This window comes from Phascolarctos cinereus, unplaced genomic scaffold (genome assembly GCF_003287225.1).
Source record: "Phascolarctos cinereus isolate Bilbo 61053 unplaced genomic scaffold, phaCin_HiC Scaffold_5;HRSCAF=322, whole genome shotgun sequence".
Classification (NCBI taxonomy): Eukaryota; Metazoa; Chordata; class Mammalia; order Diprotodontia; family Phascolarctidae; genus Phascolarctos; species Phascolarctos cinereus.
The window spans coordinates 251,305,395-251,328,835 of record NW_027555958.1 but is presented as its reverse complement, the minus strand read 5'-3'; the positions used below and the strand labels follow the sequence as shown (position 1 = coordinate 251,328,835).

The 23,441-nt window shown below is 42.2% G+C and overlaps 1 protein-coding gene across 8 annotated transcripts; it reads right to left on the bottom strand.

Moving 5' to 3' along the window:
• Positions 1-406: 406 nt before the first annotated feature.
• Positions 407-22,374, bottom strand: SRRT (serrate, RNA effector molecule). 8 transcript variants are annotated; one of them, XM_078155581.1, is made up of 20 exons: positions 22,004-22,374; positions 20,451-20,580; positions 12,946-13,074; positions 11,666-11,812; positions 11,219-11,431; positions 9,278-9,447; positions 4,851-5,029; positions 4,611-4,712; positions 4,388-4,505; positions 4,094-4,263; positions 3,809-3,870; positions 3,618-3,696; positions 3,185-3,373; positions 2,649-2,822; positions 2,379-2,532; positions 2,034-2,227; positions 1,259-1,415; positions 921-1,023; positions 690-822; positions 407-590 (listed from the first exon to the last, which is right to left on the bottom strand). In XM_078155581.1, exons 2-19 carry the CDS (start codon positions 20,570-20,572, stop codon positions 735-737), a joined length of 2,550 nt encoding a protein of 849 aa, XP_078011707.1. In that variant the 5' UTR covers positions 20,573-20,580; positions 22,004-22,374; the 3' UTR covers positions 407-590; positions 690-734. The 8 variants fall into 8 exon arrangements, with proteins under 8 accessions (XP_078011707.1, XP_020834801.1, XP_078011706.1 ...); XM_020979142.2 differs by having other exon boundaries at positions 921-1,019; positions 22,004-22,372; XM_078155580.1 differs by having other exon boundaries at positions 921-1,019; positions 22,015-22,372.
• Positions 22,375-23,441: the final 1,067 nt, after the last annotated feature.

Here is a 23,441-nt window from a genome sequence, read left to right as displayed (position 1 = left end):
GATAACTGGCTTTTCACTGCCAAGGAGGCTCCATGGAACCACAAATGGTCACAGGTTGGTTGGGTGAGCTGGCAAGAAATAGGCACAGCTTTTGATTCCCAATTCCTTCTACAATCTGTGTTTGAGAATTTAGGACTCCAGGGGAAAGGGGATAAAGCCTGACCTGAGAGGCTAATATAAAATGACTAAGCTTCCATCTTTATCTAGACTTAAGGATGGCTCTACATCTAGTAAACATTTGGAACCTGTGAAAACTAATGGCAGACACTAGACATTAAAGGAATCATCCTTTTACATCATCCCAACTTCAGAAGGATAGGTCAATAAATAAAAAAGGTCTTAGGCACCTGTGATACTTCCGTAGCTCATGTCTGCCACAGGCACTCTGTACACCCAGCTGCCCCAGTCATGTGGAAAGCTGTTTATTGGCAGTAGGGCTGAACATACAAAAAATTATTTTGGATTTGAAAGGGGGGAGGGAATTATGGATACGGCAGTTGGGGGAAAAACTTGTTCAGAAAAAATCAACATCTTCAGGGGCATCCAGGTCACGATATTCCACGATTGCCCTTGGGTCACCACGAACCATCCTGTGAAAGAAAGTAATCAGACAAGAGGTGAAGCCAGACTTATTTAAAGCTGGAGTGCAAAGGAGAGAATATGTGAAGTCCGGAAATCTCAGATCTTACCGGTTTCGGGGTTTCCCAGGATAACCACCCTGGCCCCGGAATGAGTCATAGTTGCCACGGCCAGCACCATATGGAGCATGGGGGCCACCATATGGGGGTCCTCCTGTCGGGACCGTGGGACGGACAGCAGCAGCTGTGAATGAAATATATGTTTAAGTAAGGACATCTATTGCATCTCCAATCTTCTCCCGCCTCCCCTAAATGATCCATTCATCCTTCCTTTACACTTACCTCCATAGCCAAGGATAGGTGGCCGAGGCTGCCCATAAGGCATGAGGCCCTGGGGTGTCTGGTGTGGGTAGGGGAGTCCTGTCAGGCCTGGGGGGAGTACAGCATGGACAGGAACATGAATTACTGGGTAAGGGGGAGGGGGGAGGGGAATAAGGGGAGGATGGATTCGTGGTACTGAGTGCCAAAAAAACAGAAAACCTGGGTCTTCATATTCTTGGAAGGCCTTGGGAAAGGGTAACAAATGACTACATCCTAAGAGCATAACAGATTGGGAAGAGCCAGGAGTCTCAAACTGCCCAGGAAGAGATAAATTAGAATCTCCATGAAGCACTTCTTACTTTGAGCAGGACCAGGTGGTTGAGCTGGCTTGACCTCAGGCAGCGCAGGCCGCTTGGCATCAGTGAGGAAGTTGTTGAAAAAGGCCACTTCCTTCTTAACTTCCTCAATTTTTTCAGCATGCTTGTTGAAGATGTGCTTACGTACAAATTCAGGGCCCTGGGCCAGAAAAGAAAAGAAGTTAAAATATGGCTTTATCCATGGTTCCCCAAAACATCTGGAAGGATAAAGTGCTGTTCAGTCTCTTTGTGACACTGTGGATCATGAACCCCCGCTCTGTGGGGTTTTACTGGCAAAGACATTAGAGTTTTCCCCACTTCCTTTGCCTTAAGGCAAATAGAGTTTAAGTGACTTGCCTAGGGTCACACAGCTTGCAAGTGTCTGAGGCCAGATTTGAACTTAGGTCTTCCTGACTCCAGGCCCAGTGCTCTATCTACTGAGTCATCTAGCTGCCCCTAGGAATGACAAAAACAGATCTACTTCCCCCTGACTCCTTTGTTCCTTGGAGTTTTAATTTTGAGATCTCTTCCAGGAGGTGATTAGTGGATTCTTTCAATTAATATTTTACCCTCTGGTTCTAGGATATCAGTGCAGTTTTCCTTGATAATTTCTTGAGAGATGCTGTCTGGGCTCTTTTTTTGATCATGGCTTTCAGGTAGTCCAATAATTCTTAAATCGTCTTTCTTGCTTGTTCCAGGTCTCTGTTATGCTACAATTTCTTCCCCCTTTCAAAATCCCGTAAGACACCCGGAACCCTTCACTTCCGTCATTCCTAACCTTGAATTTCTTGCCACTGAGGGGACATAGCCACTTGTCTTTGCCCAGCTCCTGGGTGTTGGAAGTGACAAATTTTTCCACCTCTTGCTCAGGATCTTTGCGTCCCATCTTCTGGGCTTCATCTTCTGACAAAGATTCCCGAACACTCAACAGGGGGGTCAGCTTTTCTTCAAATGTCTTCTGCCATTCTACCACTGTGATAAAAGCAGAATACTAGGGTGAAATATACAACTAGAGAAAAGGAGATAAGAAAAAAATCACAGATGAGAATAGTGAGAAGTAAATATGAAGATGAAATGGGAAAGTAGAGAAAGGAGGAACAAGGGCAGATACTGGATGTCTTGCCTTCTCCATGGCTGATGCGATTTGGAGGTACAGGCCCTCGAACGTGAATGATGCCACATCTGTTGGGCATTTCATCCTCGTTGGGATATTCACAGGTGTTGTAATAGTCCAAGGAGTGCACAATGCGTAAGTAAAGAAGGAGTTTGTCAAGAACCTGCAAAGACATGTGGTATCAAGAGATCCTTTACTCATACCACCTTGCCATTTTACCTGCCCAAGCCCCTGTTAATATCTCTCTCCCTAATACACATACAGGTAACTCCCCCTCACCTTGAGCAGTTTTTCATCTCGTTCCACGTTAATTTCAGCTGGATTCCCCTCCTTGGGAGGTTCTTCAGGGGGTCCCCCTCCGCTATTCCCCAGCAGCTCTTCCTCTTCAGCGCTCACTTCCTCAATCAGGTAATCAGTGATATTCTTCAGGATTGGATTCTGAGAGGGCAGACTCTGAATTGGGGGGGCAGGGAAGGGAGAGAAGGGGGTGCACATGGGTTATAAGAAAGGAATAAGGGCACCACCCCAGGTTGGCTGAAATGGGCTGCTTACCACATCTGGCTGTGATAGCTCAGAACTTCCCTATTCAGGAATGCAGAATTTGAAAGGTGAGGTGAGATTCTTACTATTAAACTGTGTGTGGGGATCACTGAGAGTGGTAGCTTTAGAATGGTAATGTCTTGACTTTTGTCCAGCCTACAATAGGCTCCAGCCCCACAGTGGGGAGGAGGACGACAGGAGGGCAATGATGACAGTAGAAGAGTCCCATAATATCAAAAAGGGAAAGCAGTTATGACCCAGATGCAATCACTGACCGTGGGCAAGGGAGGGGTCCCAGACTCAGCCCCCCAAAGTTGGGTCCTATCATCCAGAGTGTGAATCAGCTTGGCAGCCAGCTTGATGTCATTGCGAACAATCTGTTTGTGTTGAGTGATGCCATTGACATTACGGACCCGTCTAGTTAAGTCTCGATTCACACCAGGGCTCAGCTCACACTCCCGAAGCTACAGAAGAATAAATAATTAGAAAACTACTACCTTAAGGGCAACCCTGAAGGAAAAGAAAAGAATCCAGAACACCCTGCATATGGCCCATGGGTTTATACTACTACTAGGAACTGTAAAGTCTTTCAGAGAAGTGATTGGTGAAGCTTATTAAATGAAGACAGGTATGACCACATCCCTCAACAGATCTTGCCCAATCTCTTGGATATAATCCTATGTAATTTATTCCCTCCATGGCACTCACCCTGATATTCTGCAGGTTCCAGCAGATTTCTTTGATGTTAACACTTCGATCAAAAGTCACCCAACCTCGACGGAAAAATCTAGGCAAAGGTGGTGGTAGACATGTGAAAATTAAGAATAATCTTAATCAATCACACCCTACCTAGCCCATTCTCCTCAGGGTACCCAAAGATCTTGTTCTTTACAACTCACCTCCTCTCAGGCTGGGGTTCTGACAAAGCTACACGCATGAAGCCTGGGTATTTCTTACACAGCTGGGAGGAGAAAACGAAACAGGTATATTCAGAATTCACATTTGTCTTCTTCCAAGTCCCTAAGAACTCAGGGTTACCACCCCTTATCTTCTTCCCTTACTAGTTAGGGGGAAGATGGTGTTAATTGGCCCTCCATAATGAGCCCATGATATAAGAGGGGTAAAGGATAACTTGAGATAACAAACACCCGCCCTGACAAATAAGGTATCCCCATCTCACTCACAGAAATAATCTCAGCCCGAGGGATATTGGGCGCAATGTTGCGCATGAAGAGGGAGCAAGTCTTGTGTAAAGGTCGGGGTTTGAATTCTAGTCCAAGTGTTTCCTTGGGCTTCTCTTTAGGCTTTTCTCGGTCTTCCTCTTTAGGCTTCTCCTTCTCCTTGGCAGCTTCCTCTGTGAGTTGGGGATAAGGAGAGCAATAAATAATTAATCTTATACCCCTCCCTCCCAACTCTATCCAACTATCTACCCCCTCACAAAAAAAAAAAAAGGATCATCAACAGGAAGCTAAACCCACCAGACTCATCCTTCTCCTCCTCAGCCTGGACACTCTCTGACTCAGATTCAGACTCGGATACACTGCCTTCATCAAAGCTGTCATCCCCACTGTGCTTCCGGTTCCGCTTCTTACTGCTCTGTAAGGAATGACAGGTGGGGTTGGAAAAGTCAAAGGATGAACAGGAAATCAGGAACATCGCACCGCACCACCTTAAGGGTCAGTCCCTGCACCACAGGCCTACCACCTTCTTAGCTTCTTTCTCAGGCTCTTCTTTCTTCTCGTCTTTCTCCCCATCGCCATCAGGTTTTTTGGCTTTATCATCAGACATACTATCATTTTCAGTCTACAAGCAGAGAAAAAAAATGGAGGTTTATCTCCCTAACAACTCATATTGTAACCTTTTCTCCCTAAAAGTGGGTTCAGAATTTCTACCTGTACCACCCCACTCTTTCCACATCCTCGGGGCCCCAACATTCCCAACCTGTTTGCTGTCTTCTTTGTCATCCTTATCAGGTTTTCGTTCCCCATCAGCAAGCCCTAAGCCTCCTCGTCCATCTTCCTTCTTGCCAGGTTCTCCAGGTTTCCCTGACTGTTCTTCCTCCTCTTCCTGGTCCAGAATCCGGAGGTCATGTTCTGTGCCTCCTTCCATCTTAATCACAGCTGCAGACAAAAATTCTGAGGTTACAACCCAAACTTCCTAGTCATTCACTTTTGGCTTTCCAATTCAACAAGCAAAGTAAGTACACACTACGGGCAAGGCACTGTGCAAGGTGATGGGGACACAAAAACATAAGTCATTTCCCTTGGGAAGCTCATGTTGTATTTGAGAAATATAATATGCCATATGTATACATGAAAATTTGAGATGGAAAATAGTACAAACTACTAGGGGAAATCATATAAAACTTTACTTGGAGATGCATATACACTTGAGCCTTGAAAGAAGCTAAGAATTCCAAGGGGCAGAGGTGAGAAGGGAATACATTCCAGATAGGGGAACAGTTTTTCTGCAAAGGCACGATGATGAGCTGATTATCTAATTGGAGGAACAACAGGTAGGTTTAACTGGTACATTAAAGTACCATGAAGGAAAGTAATAGGGAATGAGTTCATAGGGAACAGGTTGTCTACTGACACGCTGCGCAATATTTTATCCTGGAGGCAACTCACAGCTACTAGAGCTTTTGAAAAGGGGAATGATATAGTCAGACCTGTATTTCAGAAATATATTTGGCATCTGTATAGATTGGAGAGGGGGTGAACCTGAAAGCTAGGAGTTCTATTGGAAGGCTGTAAGAGAAGTGATAAGAGCCTGAATTAGGGCTCTCATGTAAGTAAGAAAAGGGATGGATGGTGAGATCTGTTAGAGGCAGATGCAACAATATTTGGCAACTGAATGGATACAGAGGATGATGGAAAAGGAAGGGCTGATGACTAGACTATGGTCTCAAAGAACAGTGACTTAGGGAGGAAGGGAAAAAAGAATGAGTTCTGTTTTGAACACAGAATCACAGAATTTTAGAGCCTGAAGGAATCTTAGTGATCTTATTCAAGCCATACAATGCTGAATCTGAAATTAAGATAAAACAGCTAAAGATGTCCAATAAAGTGATATTATTTGGCAATAAGTGATGAGGAATTATAGTTTAGAAGCAGGTTAGGTAAACAGATCTAAGAGTTTATTGTAAGAAAATAAGAATTAAGTCCAAAGAATCAGAAGAGGGCCCAGGACACATCCTCGGAGGGAGTACATACAGATCAAAGAGTGGTCAGACAAGAGGAAAAGTAGAAGAGAAGAATCCCAAAAACTCCAGGAAGAAACAGTGGTCAACAGTGTCAAATGCTAGAGAGATTAAGGAAGAGAACTGAGAAAAAGGCCATTGCATTTATCAACTGAGAGAGCTAAGAAATTAGAAGAAAACATTTTCAGTTAAGAGTTTGGTCAGATGCCAAAATCCTTGGGGTTAAGAAGTGAATGGGAGGAAAATAGTGGAGAAGAGGCTTGCCTGGGCTCTCCCAAATTTCCTTCCAAACAACTTTAAAATACTCCCTCAAAACAAATTCTGGAGTGGCAGAACCAAGAAAAGAATGGGGTGAAACAATTTTCCAGCCCAAGACAACTTAGGTCAACAGAAAAGGTTTGTTTCAATGGAGTGAGAGTAAAGCACAGTCTAGCAGCAAGTGAATCAGCAGCAGGGGTTTCCATAGCTATCAGCCCTCAGAAGGTAAGGGGGTTAAACAGCTAGTCAGAAGGAGATAACAAGGGACTCTGCTGGCACTGGGTGTGGGACTCTGTTGCATTGCCCATACTTGGTTTCTGTTTATAGTCCCGGGGTGAGAAGCATTAGCACACTAGAGCATGTAATCACAGGGGAAGGGACTCTGGTCACAGTTCTAGGGCAGAAAAGAGTGCTTGTAGTCACAGGCCAGGCAAGTAGTAAATACACATGTCCTTAGATTATACTACTTGGAAGAACTGAAAACTTAACAGACCCTCAGAAGTAGCTCTGAGTAAGAAAGGCTTGAAGCTTGGGACACTGCCTCCTTGACCATGGGAGCAGAGCTCAACTTGAACATAAAGTTAAAAGTCAAGAAATAGGCTGGAAAAATGAGCAAACAAAAGAAGAACTTGACCACAGAAACGATCAAAATACAAACTCAGAAGACAAAGTCAAAGTAACTACATGCAAAGCCTCAAAGAAAAAATGTAAATTGGTCTCAGGTTCAAAAAGAATTCCTGGAAGAGCTCAAAAAGGAATTTAAAAAATCAAATAAGACAGGGAGAGGAAAAATTGGAAAAGAAATGAGAGTAATGAAAGAAGAGTCAACAACCTGGTAAAGCAGATAAAAATACTGAAGGAAAAAAACCTTAAAAAAAAACCCAACAAAATAAGCCAAACAGTAAAAGAGGCACAAAAATCCACTGAAGACAACTCCTTAAAAAGCAGAATTGGCCAAATGGAAAAGAAGGGGTACACAAGTTCATCGAAGAAAATGACATCTCCAAAAGTTTCATGCCGGAAAATGCTATCCACATCCAAAGAAAGAACTATGGAGTTTGAATGCAGATCGGAGCATACTATTTGCTCTTTTTTTTCTTGTTTCATTCCCTTATGATGAAAAATACTATCTCCAAAGAAAGAACTGATAGAAGTCTTTCACTTTTATTTTTTGTGTTTTCTTTCACAACATGACCAATATAGAAATATGTTTTGCATGATCATACATGTATAACCTGGAGCAAATTGCTTGCTTTCCCAATGTTGTTTGTCTTTTATTCTCAAACAGGACCAATGATATCAGGATGCTATCTTGACTTGCAAGTGAATTGAATTTGAGCAAGGCAGAACTGTACAAAAATCTGCCTTACTCTCTTCTCCAGAGTCCAGTGGCAAGACATAGGTCAGAATGACTGGCGATGGCCCCAGAAGCAGTAGGAGACCTTGGCAGTTTGTCTGAGGCAATACCCATTCAGTAATTGAAGGCTAGGTTAGAATGGAGACAAAAGATGGCCTAGTCTGCCTTCACAAAAGAAATCAATCTGGAGTTTCTAGCCAAAACAATTGCTATTTATGCTCACTCTAGAGATACCAAAAACTAAACAATAAGCAAGAGAGGCTTGGGCTGGGACATATTATTGGCCAATCAGTGAGAGCCAGAGTGATTTGGGTTTAAAGGCATAGTCATTTGAAGCCCAATGGGCTTTATCAAAGCCTGGTTTAACTAAGCTATATTTCAAGAAATCACAAATGAAAACCATCTGAGACAAAAGAGTCAACTGTCCCAGTTTTGTTTTTTTTTTTTGCGGGGGGGGGAATAATGATAGAATAAATAAGTAGGGAAGGGAAAAAAAATCTAGCTCGAAACCCCAAGACAGCTTGCAAAGTATAAGCAATCAAAATTTATATTCCTTTGGACAAAGCACCCACATGTAAGGTATGACTCCCCAGGTGGAGAGGGAGAACACAGAAAGAAGAGGAAGAGGAGGAAGAAGAACAGCAGCACTGCCTAACTGGATCTAGACAGCTGGATCCCCAGAGGGAGAACTACCACTATTCACACCTTCCCAATGAGGGGATGAGAGAATGAATTCAAGAACGCAAAATTTTTAAAAAGTCAAAAAATTCTTTTTACATGTAATTGGAAAAAAAATGTTAAAAAAAAAAGTGAGTGGTAGGAAATGAAAACAAAAAGCACCAGCACCTTTTTCTAGATTTTTTTTTTGGGGGGGGTAGGGAGTTCCTTCACTTTATTTCAGAGTGACAGAAATCCTAACCACTCCTGGAGCAGAGACCTATATTTATGGCTACCTAGGACAAGGCTTATCACTAGGCAGAGGAAGGAAAGATACTCTTTCCTAGCTTGAGAGGATGGTATGGTTGAATGTAGGTTTTCAAAGAATGGAGATCTGGGGCAGCTAGATGGCACAGTGGATAAAGCTCCAGACTTGGAGCACAGGAGGACCTGAGTTCAAATCCAGCCTCAAGACACTTGACATTTACTAGCTGTGTGACCCTGGGCAAGTCACTTAACCCCAATTGCCTCATCAAAAAACAAAGGGGGAAAAAAACAGTAAAGAATGGAGATCTAGGTACATTTGCAAGAAAGGAGAAAAAGTAAAGATTGGGGCAGGAGAGGAAAGGACACAATTACAGGGGTTGACTTTGGTAAGAAAAGCTACTTCTTTATCGCTGACTGGAACAATGACGAGAAAATGGGAATTGAGGTTGAGGAGTGACAAAGTGGAAAATGGGAAAACAGATGATCATAGATGGCCTCTATTTTTTCAGGAGGGTTTCTGCTCCCTACTCCCTACCCTTAAAACGTGGATATTATGGCCCCTTACTCTCTCCAGACCCCCGTCGCTCCTTTCTGGGACAAAGCTATCTGTACTGTGCAAACCCATACCTGCATCCAGCATCTTGACAATGGCATCAGCCTTGTCAATGTCCAAGAGGAGGTTATCAAACCAGCCACTATCCATTAGAGACAGGAACACCTGAAGTCTATTTTGTAGGGCTCCTCTGGCCTCCTGCCGACGTTTCCCCACCTCATCAGGGTGGTATTTGGACCGAAACCTGAGAAAGGAAATGGGAAGGGGAAAGACAAAATAGTCACAAGTAGCCAGGGCCATGGATGTGAGGGGGAGTCCAAGAGAGCCACAGTAGACCCCCACCCTCCTCATATACCCACAAAAGATGGTAAGAACAGGAGACCACGGGGAGGGCAACACAAAGAATTATCATGCCACCTCAAACGGGACAAAGAGATTGGCTTTAGGTGAGAAGATTTGGGAAAAGCTAGGATCAAGGAACTCTAGGTTCCAGAAAAATGGAGAGCCTAGAGGAGAATGGGGCAAATAAGGAAGGATCCCTTAATTCATTTCCCTAGATTTCTGGGGTACTAAAATAAATGGGGTCAGCACTGCCAGAGCCCCATAGATAAAAGAGGAAATATTACTATACCCCAAAAGATCTCCCTCTCCTCCCTTCAGTAATTAAAAGGACTATTACCCCCAATCCCTCTAGGCTTGGGGAAAGGGCCTGAGATACACCAAGTAGGTCAGGGCCAAGAAGGACCTGACACTTCTATCTCCCCTTGGGAAGACAGACAAAATGGTTATGGAGTAGAGAAAGGAAGTAGAAGAAATGACTGTCCCTTATAATTAAGACACTGCCTAGGGGGACAGAGAAAGCAAAGAGAAAAGGCGGGGGGGGGAGAGAAGGAAAACTAAGTCCTGGAAACAGAAAAAAAGAAATTTGAGATGGGGAGATTGAAGGGGTAGGGGGAGAGCATGAAAAGCTGAGGCAGATTAAAAGACACATAGATAGGAAAAGACAAAGGGCACAGACAGAGGTAAGGAAACATGGACCAGAGATGGGGAAAAAAGGACACACAGAAATATATGAAAAGGAGAAAAGAGAACCAAAAGTTCAGTGTGAGAGGGAAGGAAAAGCCGCAGGCGTCACCTCCAGGGACTTTACCTTGGCTGCTTGGTCAAACAGAGCTCAAGATTTAACTAGCCGGGCCGACCCGTGCTGGCTGGTGGGCCTGGGCCGGCTGGCTCCTGGCTGGGGCAGGCTCCCGGCCCGCCGCCCCGCCCCGCATGGCTTGGCGGTGGGGGCCCTGACTGACTAACTGCCTAAGCATTCACATTCATCTAAGCCACTGCATTGTGCACAGTGGTGCCCTTTCTCTCTGCCTGGCCGGGGGGGAGCACGGCTCGGCCCAGGGGGGCTGGTGTATGGGCTGGGTGTGGTGGGGGTGAGATGGGTTTGCTCCGAGCTCCGGCGATGGGTGGGTGTAGTTCCCGGTTCTGGCTCTTTTCAAAGAGGAGGAGCACGAGGAGGGGGGAAAAGATGGTTGATTAAAATCAAAACATCCACAAACAAAAAAAAAAAATCAAAGGGTTTTTTTTCAGGTTTGTTTTTCTTTAAAGATGACCCCAAAACCTCTGCTTTTCTTGTTTAGATTCACTTGTCACTTTTGGGAGACCATCAGTCACAAATGGTACAAAGATTGGGGGTGACACAGCCCATGGTTCTATCTGTGCCAGCAAAAGGGGAGAACAGCCTCTCTGCCACCCACAGGAGAAAATCAGTGCAGGAGGGCTCCAGCCAGCTCCCTGAAGGTATCTCATTCACTGAGGACAATGGTACTGGGGGAGTGGAGAAGGGGTGGAGGTAGAGGAACACAGGAGTCTTTATACCCAGGAGACCACAACAGCCAATGTTGGGCACTTCCCCAAACCCGCAGGAACTCCAGGGCACATAGGGCTTCGGGCTCCATCTCCTAGGCCAAGGGTGACATGCCAAGGGAAAGGAGTATGGGTAAGCAGGGGGCACTCACCACTCCTCATCTTTATGAGCCAGGAAGAAGTCCTGCATCTGCTGCCTCCGGAACTCCAGCTTGTAATCATTGTAGCGCTTAACAGCTTCTGTTTCATCCACAGAATCATCCAGTGACAGCAGAAACTCCTTAAAGGTCTTCATAACAGGTGGTGGAACACCCAAGTCGATTTCTGCGATGCTGCCCAGCCTGGGGGGGGCCCGGTCGGGGGGTCTTGGTTGGGGGGGAAGAGGGTGGGGGGATGGGGGGCTAAGGTAGCCAGCAGCCCCATTCCTCACCCAACATGGACATTAGTCCATGCACCAACTAGTGCCCATTTCCATTCCCCACACTATCAATCTAGTTCCCTATCAGCCCTTTTATCCAATCCAAGTACCTACATTCTTTTTAAAATAACTTCAACATTTCTACTTCCCACAGTTCTCTAATTTTCCCCTGAGTCTTTACCTGGCCTGGATGGGTAGTACATGATGTTGCATAATGTGGACGTCTGGATGGCCCCAGGGCTGAGGAGGGCCATAAGTTGGGCCTCCACCTCCCCCGGCATAAGGCATTTCATAGCCACTGTGGTATGGGTCAGAGCTGTGCTCATCCCTGAGAGTAAAGAACAAGAAAGTCAGAAAAGCAAGAACTTTGCAGGACAGAACAAAGGATGGGAAAGCTATAATGTTACAAGGTCTAAGGCAGAGGTGGGGAACCTGCAGCCTTGAGGCCACACGTGGCCCTCTAGGTCCTCAAGCTCGGCCCTTTGACTGAATCCAAACTTCGCAGAACAAAATCGCCTTAATAAAAGGATTTGTTCTATAAAACTTGGACTCAGTCAAAAGGCTGCACCCAAGGACCTAGAGGGCCAGGTTCTCCACCCCCAGAAGGGATATCTTTGTCTAAAGACAAAGAGATGATTTGGTTAGAAAGGGATGGAAAGGGCAGAAGAATGTCTTTGTCTAAAGACAAAGAGATGATTTGGTTAGAAAGGGATGGAAAGGGCAGAAGAGAAAGATTCCAAATGAAGTGGATAAAGATTTATAGATTTAGGGAAACAAGCTTCTCAGCTGGAGTTTGAAAGAATATGTTGGAAAACCTCTGGTATTGTTGGCAGAGTTATGAATTAGCCCAGGAATGCTCAAAAGCAATTTTGGAACTATGCTAGAAAAGTCACTAAACTATCCATGCCCAGACTGTACCCCACCAAAGAGATTTTTAAAAAAGCAAAAAAGAATCTGTATGTACAACAAAAATGTTTATAGCATGAATTTTTACAGTGGCAAAAAACTAAGAAGCTAAGGAGTTCCCACCAACTGGGAATAGCTGAACAAATTATGGTAATGGAGTACTATTGTCCCATAAGAAATGACAAATCTGTAAGAACTGGTACAAAGTGAAGTGAACAGAATTAAAAGCCCAATTTATACAACAACACTGTAAAGACAACTATGAACAACTTAAGAACTCTGATCAATATAATGACCAAACAAGATATCAGAAGACTAATAAAACATGCTAGCCACCTCCTGAGAAAGCTGATTGATTAAAGATATAGAACGAGATGCATTTATGGATATGGCCAATGAAGGAATCTATTTTGCTTGACTATGCATATTTTTTACAAGGGCTTTTTTTTTCTTCAGGAGGTGAAAGGAAGAAAAAAATGAATAAAATGTTAATTAAAAACAAACAAAGATAAAAGCAAGAAAAAGCAAAGCTAAGCTAAGCTCTGGCATTCTTACCAGTCTCGCCTCATTCGTTTTTGGGGAGGACTGAGTTCATGGCGTGGTGGAGAAAAGCGCTCACGTCGATTTCTATCATAGTCACGATACTCCCCTCGGCTTCTCCGATCTCGCCCGCGGTCCCACTCTCTAGGGTTGTAAAAATAAAGTTAATCAATCAATAAGCATTAGTAATATCAATAATCACCTACTATCTGCCAGGAACAGTGCTAGATGCAAGGAATAGACAAAAAAGACAAAAAAGGAAATAAACCATCCCTCTATGAATTTATATTGTATCAAGGAAGATAATGTTTAAGTAGATAACACAATGGATAGACTTGGAATCAGGAAAACCTGAATTCAGATCTGCAAATCATTTAATATCTGTTTGCCTCAGTTTCTCATCTGTAAAATAAGGATAGTAATTGCACTTACCTCCCATGGTAGTTATGAGGATAAAATGACATATTTATCAAGCACTATGAAAATACTATCTACTATATTATATAAATGCTAGCTAATATAACACAGCTGGACTTGGAGACAAGATATGGATTTGAGAACCAACTCCGATAAATACAAGTCTTTTCAGTATAGCAGGCAACCCTTTCAGACGATAAATTGCAGAGAAGATGCCAAAATGTATTGCTAGAAGAAGTTTCCTCATCCTAGAGTTCCCTATACCAATGAAATCACAAGTCTAGTCCTTATCCCTATACAAAATACAAGGCAGTATTGGTAAAGAGGGCATTTAGCATCCAGGAAGGGTGGGAGAGATTAGAAGGCTTCAAGAAAAAAGTGATGCTCGTGCTGAGTCTTAAAAGAAAAGAGATTCTGTGAGCCAGAGATGAGAAGAAAGTGAATTTCAGGTTTTGGGGAAAGACCAGCACAAAGGCACAGAGATTGGAGACGGTCTTTAAGGAACAAAAAATAGAGCAGTTTGGCTATAACATAAAGTACAAGGAAAGGAGGTCTAAAAACATAGGTTGGGCCCAGGATGTGAAAGGCTTTAGAAGCCGAACAAAGAATTAATATTTGATCCTAGAGGCACTAGGGAACCAGAAGAATTTAATGAGTAGGGGAATGATATGGTCAGAACTATGCTTAAAGAAAATCACTTTGGCAGGCGTATTGAGGATGGACTGTGAATACAGAGGAGAATGCAGGTAGTAGGGAGACCATTAGAGGACTAATGCAAAAGTATAGATGAGATGCGGTGAGGCTTGCCTAAGGTAGTGGTTGTGTTAGTGGAGAAAGGGAGATGCAAGAGCTACTGTATAGATAGAAAATAAATTATTTTCACTCAATTGGCAGTGATAGGATATGTAGAGTGAGAGAGAGTGAAGAGTTGAAGATAACTCTGAAGAAGACTAAAAGGATGGTGATACCCATAAGAGAACTAGTGAAATTTGGAAGCCAAACAAAGTTTGAGTGAAAAGATGAAACTAGATCACATGAGATTTAGCTGCCACTACATAAAGAAGGGGAGAGCTCGGAACAGTATATTCCAGAAGGCAAAAGATAGAATTACAACCAAGACTAACTTACCTAGCAAAAATAAGTGTAATCCTACTGGGGGGAGAAAAGATCTTTAATAAAACAGAATTTCTAAGTATTCCTAATGAAAAGATCAGAGCTAATTTGAAACTTTGAAATATAAAGAATGAAACATATTTTTTAAACATTTTTGTTGTAAAACATCTTATTGCAACATTTTCAATAGAAAAAAGTAAACGTGAGCAAGAAATCATAATGGACTAAACAAGGATAAACTACTTATATTCTAATATGGGGAGATGATGATGATACATATCATCAGGGGTCACAGAAAAAGTCTAATAAGCCAGAGAGCAAAGTAGAATAAATTAACTCACGTAATCTGATCTTCTACTGAAGACTATACAAACAAGGAGTAAGAGATGGAGGAAAACATATGACACTAGAACCTCATTCTCATCTTAACTCATCAAAGGAAGGAAGAACACACACACAGTTATGTACAGAAATACATTTAATTAAACAGGAAATAGGGAGGGAAAGGGGAGAGACAGCAATAAAAGAGAGGACATATTAAGGGAGGGATTAATTCTGGGGGTGCAGTTGCTTGGGACTGAACCAGAGAGTGAATTTAGAATAGAGGTTTAAAAGCAAAGAAAGGGTAGGGCCTATGATTGGGCTCTGAATAAGGGAAAGAATGAGGAGCTGGAGAGCAGGAATGAATTATACCAAACCTTTGTAGAACCAACCCAAATTTATAAGACTAAGAGTCATTCACCAAACAGACAGTCAAACAATATCAATAGGCAGTTTTCAAAGGAAAAATGCCAAGCCATCAACGATCATATAAATATGCTCCAAATCACTAATAATTAGAGAAATGCAAATTAAAGCTTCTTACAGTCATCAGGCAATGACAAATGAGAAAAATGACAAATGATGAAAGGGCTGTAGGAAAACAGCATACTAATGTATTACTGGTGGAGCTATGAATTTGTCTAGGCATTCTTAAGAACAATTTGAACTATGTCCAAAATGTTGCTACATCGCGCATATTCTCAGACCCGTGGATAAGACTATACTCCAAAAACAACAAAAGAGGAAAAAGATTCAAACACACAAAATAATATAGCTCCTCTTTTTACAGTAGTCAGAAAGTGGAAACCAAGGGAATGTCCACTAATTTCCCTCTAAACAACTTTAACTCATACCTCTAAAGAAATTCTGGATCAACAGAAGCCAAAAACAGACAGGAAGGAACAATTTCCCAACCCAAGATAACTTAGAAGGACTGCAGGAAAAGCTTGACTCGCTTGGGTAAAAGCAGAGCGTAGTGCAGCACAGGCAGTATGGAGCTAGCTGGAGGCCGCTACCCAGAGCACAGATCAGCAATTGAGACCCTGGGGGCCTTAGGACAAAAGGCCAGTGGCATATTGGACCAGCTGTGAGAAATTAACAAAGAAAATTGCCCCAAAGTTCTAGAACAAGAAGGCAAAGCAGAAACAGAAAAAATCTACCAATCACCACCTGAAAGAGATCCCAGGAGGAAAACTTACAGGAATATCAGAGCCAAGCTTCAAAGCTCCCGTGTTAAGGAGAAAACATTGGAAGCAACCAAAAAAATTATATATATATACACACCACTACAATAAGGATTACACAAGACCTAGCAACTACTACACTGAAGGACTACAGGTCTTAGAATACCATATTTTGTAGAGCAAAAGAGCTGGGATTACAACCAAGCGTAACAACCAGCAAAGTTAAGTATAATCCTGAATGAAAAAAAAAAAAAGAATATTTAATGAACTGAAAGATTTTCAGATACTTGTGACAAAAACAGCAGAACTTAAGGAAAAATCTGACTTATAACATCCAGGAGAAATATAAGGTAAACATTAAAGACCAATTATAAGAGACTCAATAAGGGCAAACTGTTTACTTCTTATATGTGAAAATATTATCAGTTCTTTTATGACTGTTATTATTTGAGTAGTTTAAAAGAAAGGCTTGGGCTGAGCTGAGTATGATGGGATGATTCTAAAAAACTATAGGAAGGAAAGAGTAATTATCTCATACAAATGAAGTATAAAATGAAAATCTGATACAGAAGAAGCTAGTAGGGGAGGGTGGGTAACATTAGAACCTTACTCTCATCAGAAATGCGTTAGAGAGGGAACAACATCTGTATCTAGCAGGATATAAGTCTTCTAAATTCAGAAAGAAATAAGAGGGCAAGGTGATAGGGTGGCGGGGGGGGGAGAGGATAAGGGAGAGAGTCTTGAAGGGGTGGGTAGGTTAAGGAATAGGAGGGCAAGGTAGCATGCAGAAGTACACGAATGAAGGACAGGGTGAGGGTAGTGAGGAAAAATAGGAAGGAGGAAAACACACAACAAGCAATTGTAGCTTAGAATGGAATGGGATGAATTTGCCCATAAAATGGAAATGGATAGCAGATTAAAAATTTGAATTCAACGATATGTTGCTTTCAGGAAACAGTAAAAATGACAGACACAATAAATAAACAAACAAACAAATAAATGAAGGGCAAGAGTAGAATTTATTAGGTAAAAAAGCAGGGGTAAGGGACAGCTAGGTGGTGCAGTGTATAGAGCACCAGCCTTATGGTCAGGAGGACCCCAGTTCAGATCTGGCCTAAGACACAGGACACTCACTAGCCCTGTGACCCTGGCCAAGTCACTTAACCCCAATCCCCCCCCCCCAAAAAAAACCCAGGAGTAGTAACCATGATCTCAGACAAAGTTAAAGCTTAAACAGAGTTAATTAAAAGAGAAAAATAGGGAAACTACACTATATGTGTCAGCAATATTATTCAATATTGTTTTAGACTCTTTAAAATATCTAGACAGTATAAAATACCTGAGAGTATACCTGCCAAAACAGACACAGGAACTATATGAACATAAACATAAAACACTTTTTATACAAATAAAGTTAGATCTAAATAACTGAAGTAATATTTATTGTTAATGGGTAGGTAAAAACAATAAAATTAAAAAATGCCAATTTTATCTTAACTAATCTGTTTCATGCCATCCCAATTAAATTACTAAAAAATTACTGAGTTAGAAAAAAATAATAAAGTTCAGTTGGAAGACCAAAAGGTCAGAAACTTCAAAGATACTAGGGAAAAAAAGACGTAAAGAAAGCAGCTTTAGTAGTATCAGACTTTAAACTATATTATGAGATGACAGCATTGCGGAAGCATAAAATGAATAATTCTGATTATTTTAAATTAAAATCTTGTATAAATAAAACCTATGCAACCAAGAACAGAAGGAATGCAGAAAATCAGGAAAAAAACTTTCACAGACAATCTCTCAGATAGGATGTGATTGGGTTGGAATGTCGCTATGGTGGTAAAACTGGTTGATTTAGAAAAAGATGGAAAGACTTGGACTTATGAAGGAAAATGCTTCAGAAAAACAGCTGGCAAGTGGAAATAAGTATAGTATGGTCTTACATATGTGTATATGTTCACAGATGGACATCTATGTATATGTCTCTATATCCACATTTAATTGTAGCCTTCTTTATGGTGGGGTGGGGGAATAAGGGAAGGGGAAAAATAAAGTAAAAATGTATAGCAGAGAATAAAACCTACAAGAAAGCAAAGAAAAGCCGGGCAACTTTGAAAACAAAGTATAGTATTTATTATATAAGTTTTATTGAAATGGAAATTTATTGTTTTATATTGAATCCTCTCTCATGTACTGCTATGTACATAGTAATGTTTTTTCTCTCCTCATTTTGTATTTAAAATAAATTTAAAAAATTTACCAAAAGAAGAAATTATCAAGGAAAACTGCCCTGACATCCTAGAACCAAAGAGCAATTGAAAGAATCCACTGATCACCTCCCTAAAAGACAGGCCAAAATGAAAACACCCAGGAATATTATAGCCAAATTTCAGTACTATCAGGTCAAGGAGAAAATAGTGCAAGCAGTCAAAAAGAAACAATTCAAATATCAAGGAGCCACAGTCAGGATTATGCAAGACTCCGAAGTTTCTACATTAAAAGACTGGAGAGATTAGAATATGATATTACAGAAGGCAAAGGACCTTGGATTACAACCTAGAATCAACTAACCAGCAAAACTGAGCATAATATTTCAAGGGGGGGAAAAAATGGACATTCAATGAAATAGGGGACTTTCAAACTCTCCTGATGAAAAGACCAGAGCTAGGGAGCAGCTAGGTGGTGCAGTGGATAGAGCATCAGCCCTAAAGTCAGGAGGACCTGAGTTCAAATCTGGCCTCAGACCAAACACTTGACACTACCTGTGTGACCCGGGAAAGTCACTTAACCCTGACTGCCTAAAAATTAAAAAAAAAGAAAAAGAGAAGACCAGAGCTGAATAGAAAATTTGATTTTCAAATACAAGATTGAAGAGAAGCATAAAAAGGTAAGCAGGAAAGAATAAAACATAAGTTATTCAATAAGATTAAACTGTATACATCACTACATGGGAAGATGAGACTTGCAATGCTTAAGTTCTATTAGGGCAGTTATGAGGAGTATATTATATAGAAGGTATAGGTACAAGTTGACTTTGATGGGGTGATATAAAAAAATAAGGGGTGAGACAGAGGACTGTACTAGGAGAAAGGAAGGGGAAAGCAGAATGGAGTAAATTATATCACACGAAGAGGCATAAAAGACCTGTTACAGTTGAGGAAAAGAAAGGAGGGAGGTGACCACTGCTTGAATCTTACTCTCATCAGAATGGCTCAAAGAGAGAATAACATACATACTTAGTTGGGTATAGAAATTTATCTTAACCTACAGGGAAGTAGGAGGGGAAAGGGGAAAGAAAAGGGGAAAGGGGGAAGGGGGACCTGAAAGAAAGGAGGGCAGATGCAGGAGGGGAAAGAGGAAAGAAAAGGGCCGGGGGGTTGGGGCCCCACTGCTGATAGAAAGGAGGGCAGTAGTCTCTGGCAGAGCTGAGTCTGGTCCACAGGTCCAGTGTTCTTTGTACCTCAAGCAGTAACATACGTGTGATGCTCAGACCCATCTGAGAGATATGCTCAGATCTAAAGCATGGAGCTAACCCTGCTCTTAGCAGAATATAGGGAGGAAAAACCAAAATACCCATTTTAAAGAATGCTCCAAATCACTAATAACAAGAGCAGTACCAATTAAAACATCTCAGATTTTTCACCACATACACATCATATTAGCAAAGATGACAAGACAAAAATGGCAAAGTGAGAGTGTGCTATTACTTCTTGGGTCCTGGAGGGATCTGCTATTAGATTTGTGAATCTGTCCAACTTTTCTGTAAAATAATTTAGAATCATGTCCTCAAGTCCCTTTGACCCCAATCATATCACTACAAGGCACATGCCCCCAAAGGGAGCATGAAGAAAAATGATCAATGTAAAAAAAATATATAACACCACTTTCTGTGGCAGAAAACAAGTGAAAACATTAACTGAGGAATAAATGAACTGCAGCAATAGCTGTGTAATGGTATATTATCACATAGTAAAAAAGTATAAAAATTCTAAAAACCACAGAAAGGCTTGTATGAGCAGACAGAGAGGGAAGTAAACAGAATCAGGAGAACAAAGATAATAACATTGTAAAGGTAAACAACAATAAAAATTCTAATCATTACAGTGACCAATCATGATTTCTGAGGACTGGCCACGAGCTAGAAGTTTGGACTTGGATATACACTTTCAGAGATGTCCAAAGCGTTGTTAGACTAGGCTTATGTTACAAGAAAGGGCTGGGGAAACTTTAATGTGAAGTGACAGGTATGTCCCCCAAAAGAAAGAAAATCAATCAATCAGAAAAAATACACAAAAGAAAATAAACTTCAGACAGTCCCTCCGAAAACACTAATTTGCTAAACATACTTTAAAAAAAAATCAACTACATAAGAAAAGTTTGGTTTAATATACAATCCTCTTTTTTGTCTTTTTGTGTTTGAAAGGTTTCTGATGATTAAATTCATAATGAAGAAAATATTTATTTAAGAGAATGGGACTATTTTACCGATCATTCCAGTCATCCCCTCTCCGTCTCTCATCTCTTTCCCTTGAACGATCGTAATCACTTCGTTCTCTTCGGAATTTGTCCCTTCGCCTTCGGTCATACTCATCATCGCTGTCACCCATGGTAGAGGCTGGAAAGTGAACAGAATCACAAGGTAGTAAACAAAGGGGCAGGAAATAAGCATTTATATAGCTCCTTCTATGTGCCAGGCACTATGCTAAGTATTTTACAAATATTATCTCAATTGATCCTTCCAACAACCCTTAGAGGTAAGTGCTATTATTACAGGTTTATACAACAGTGTCTGAGGCCAGATTTGAACTCTATTCCTGAATGCAGGCCAAGTATTCTATTCACTGAAAGCCACACTTATTTTGCCACTAGCCCCCCCATAAGGGTGTCACTGCTCCCCTATGCAGCTCGATAGCTCCTGGTCACCTTAGTTAAAAGGACAATTTCTCCTCCCTTTCCCTCCCTCCACCAAGAGGGTCCCTTATGTCTCTACTCTTCTAATGATATTCTCCCACATGTCCAAGAGAACCCACCATGGCCCTACTACCAACAAGCCACCCTTAGATTTCCAAGTCCTTCCCTCACCAGAACAACAACAACAAAAAAGACTTTATGTAAGCCTTTAAAGTTTGCAAAGTGCTTACCTTGATAAACAATGGCTAAAAAGGAAGGAACCAAGCTTTCAGAATTTTGGTCCAGTGCTGTTTTCAGTGTACCACATTACTCCCCAGACAATCCTAGCCTTCCTTCCCACCCCCACTATCCACAATCCTGGTAAAATCATTGATTTTGTCATCAATTTAGAGCTCAAAGGGACCCAGAGATAAAGGACTGTGGCGATTATTTAGCTCAACTCTAATAAAATCATTTTTTAATCACAGATTTAGAAATGAAAGGGACCCAATGATGAAAGGACCTTGGAGATTATCTAGCCCAATCCTCTTATAGATGAGTCTAAAACCAAATCATTCCTTATCGTGGCAGACACACCACTAAAATTCAGGTCTCTCAACTTCAAATCTAGCGTTCTGTTCACTTCACAATGACATCCATAACTAAGGCTCCTTAATTATCCCCCCCCTCAACACTCCAAACTAGCTCTTGATACCCTATTGCCCTCAGACATCTCTTTCCAAGATGAGCCCCACTCAGAGGTCTTCCAAGCTTTAAACTCTTCAGACCTCGAACGGATATAAAGACACACACAGACACACATTCCCCCCCCCCCCCAAGCTGTGCTCTCAGCTCCAGGACCTTATTCAGAACATACATCCCCAGTTCTGGGCCACCAACCATAAAAGACATTCATAAAATAGCCTTCAAAGTTTGCTCAGAGAACGCCCAGGAAGGAGATGAGGGAGCGGTGGGGGGGGAAGGGAATTAGGTCCTGAACTACCTCTCATCCTCTGGGGCCTCTAAAAGCTACATTCCTGCAGCAGAGTAGGAAACGGGGGCCCACGGGGAGGGGGGGGAGTGGAAAAGAGGGACGGAAACTCCCCACCCAACCCAGGAACCACTACGGCAACCCATCCCCTCCTCACCTCAGGCCCACCTCAAGCCTATCGGCCTCTGCCTTTACTATAAAAGCAAATGAAGGCGGGTCGGCTTAGTGGCAGCACGTCGAGTCTTTTATCCCTTCTACTGCTGAGGGAGTCGGGGTGGGGGTGGGGGGGCGGAATCCAAGGCTGGAGGGGAGTCTGTGTGAACGGAGCCGGGGGGTGCCGGGGAGGCGGTAAGGAGGACCGTAGAGTCACAACTCAGACGTGACGAAAACAGCTCTCCGCCGAGTCCGCGCGCGCCGTTCCTGCCACAGTGCCTGCTGGGAGCGACTGTGGCGTCGGCGTCGGCGTCAGCGCATGCACCGCTCTTGGGTCGAGTTCTGTTTTGCGTTCTCTCGGGGCCTGGGTGGAGAGTTCCCGAATGGACGGAAGCGGAAGTGTCTGGAGAAGGGCGAAGGGAAGTGGAGGCCCGTTGTTCCGTTTCATTCTCTCTTCGGTTCGGTTATACTACAGTTCATGTAGTGTACGCGGCTCGGTGCTAAACTTTTTTGGGAATCATAGATGAGAAATGACACAGTCATTGACTTCAAGGAGCTTATGATCTAATTGGAGGAGGGGAAGGAGCAAACCAAATAATAAAACTTATTAAACTGATTACTGGATGCCAGGCAGGGCAGCTAGGTGGCGCAGTGGCTAGAGCCCTGGGCCTGTGATCAGGAAGACTCTTCATGCCTTCAAATACGGCCTCAGACACTAGCCGTGTGACCCTGGGCAAGTCAGTCCTGTTTGCCTCAGTTTCCTCATCCCCAAAACGTGACTTTGCCAAGAAAATCCCAAATGAGATCACGAAGAGTCAGACAAACGGAACGACAGTAGATGCCAGACACTGGTTTTACAAATATTTCATTTATGGAATAGGAAAGGACTTATTTGCTGCCAATGATCTCTTAAAAATGAATTAAACTCATTACTTATAAGGTCCTTAAGGCCTCCACCCTCTTACAAAAGGAGGTGCATAGATTAGTTTGCCTGTATGGTATCATCTCTGGATCTGATGCATAATTCACAGTATTAATAATAGTTTCCCCAGACCTTAATGTAAATTATGTTACAATCCCCCAGTTGTTTGACCTATTCTTTCAGTGTCTTGGTAATGTCAATATTTTTAATATTGTGGCCTGCCTCTGAAATCAGGAGGTTCCCACAAGTTTTTAGTTCAAAAACATCACCATATTTTTCAAGCAAAGCATACCTTATCTGATCAATGGACTGATCCCGAATGGCAATATTTAAACGATTTTTCCCTTCACTAAAAAAAAGGGTATACAGAATAATTAGGTATGTTTTCCTCTTGATGGGAATGAATTTTCTATTGTTAATAGTCATCATTCCCTAATTACCTCAGTGAAGTCTATGGAAAGAAGTCCCCTCTAAAGATTTAAGGGAGTCATATCTTTGTATGAATGGGGAAAGAACTTTT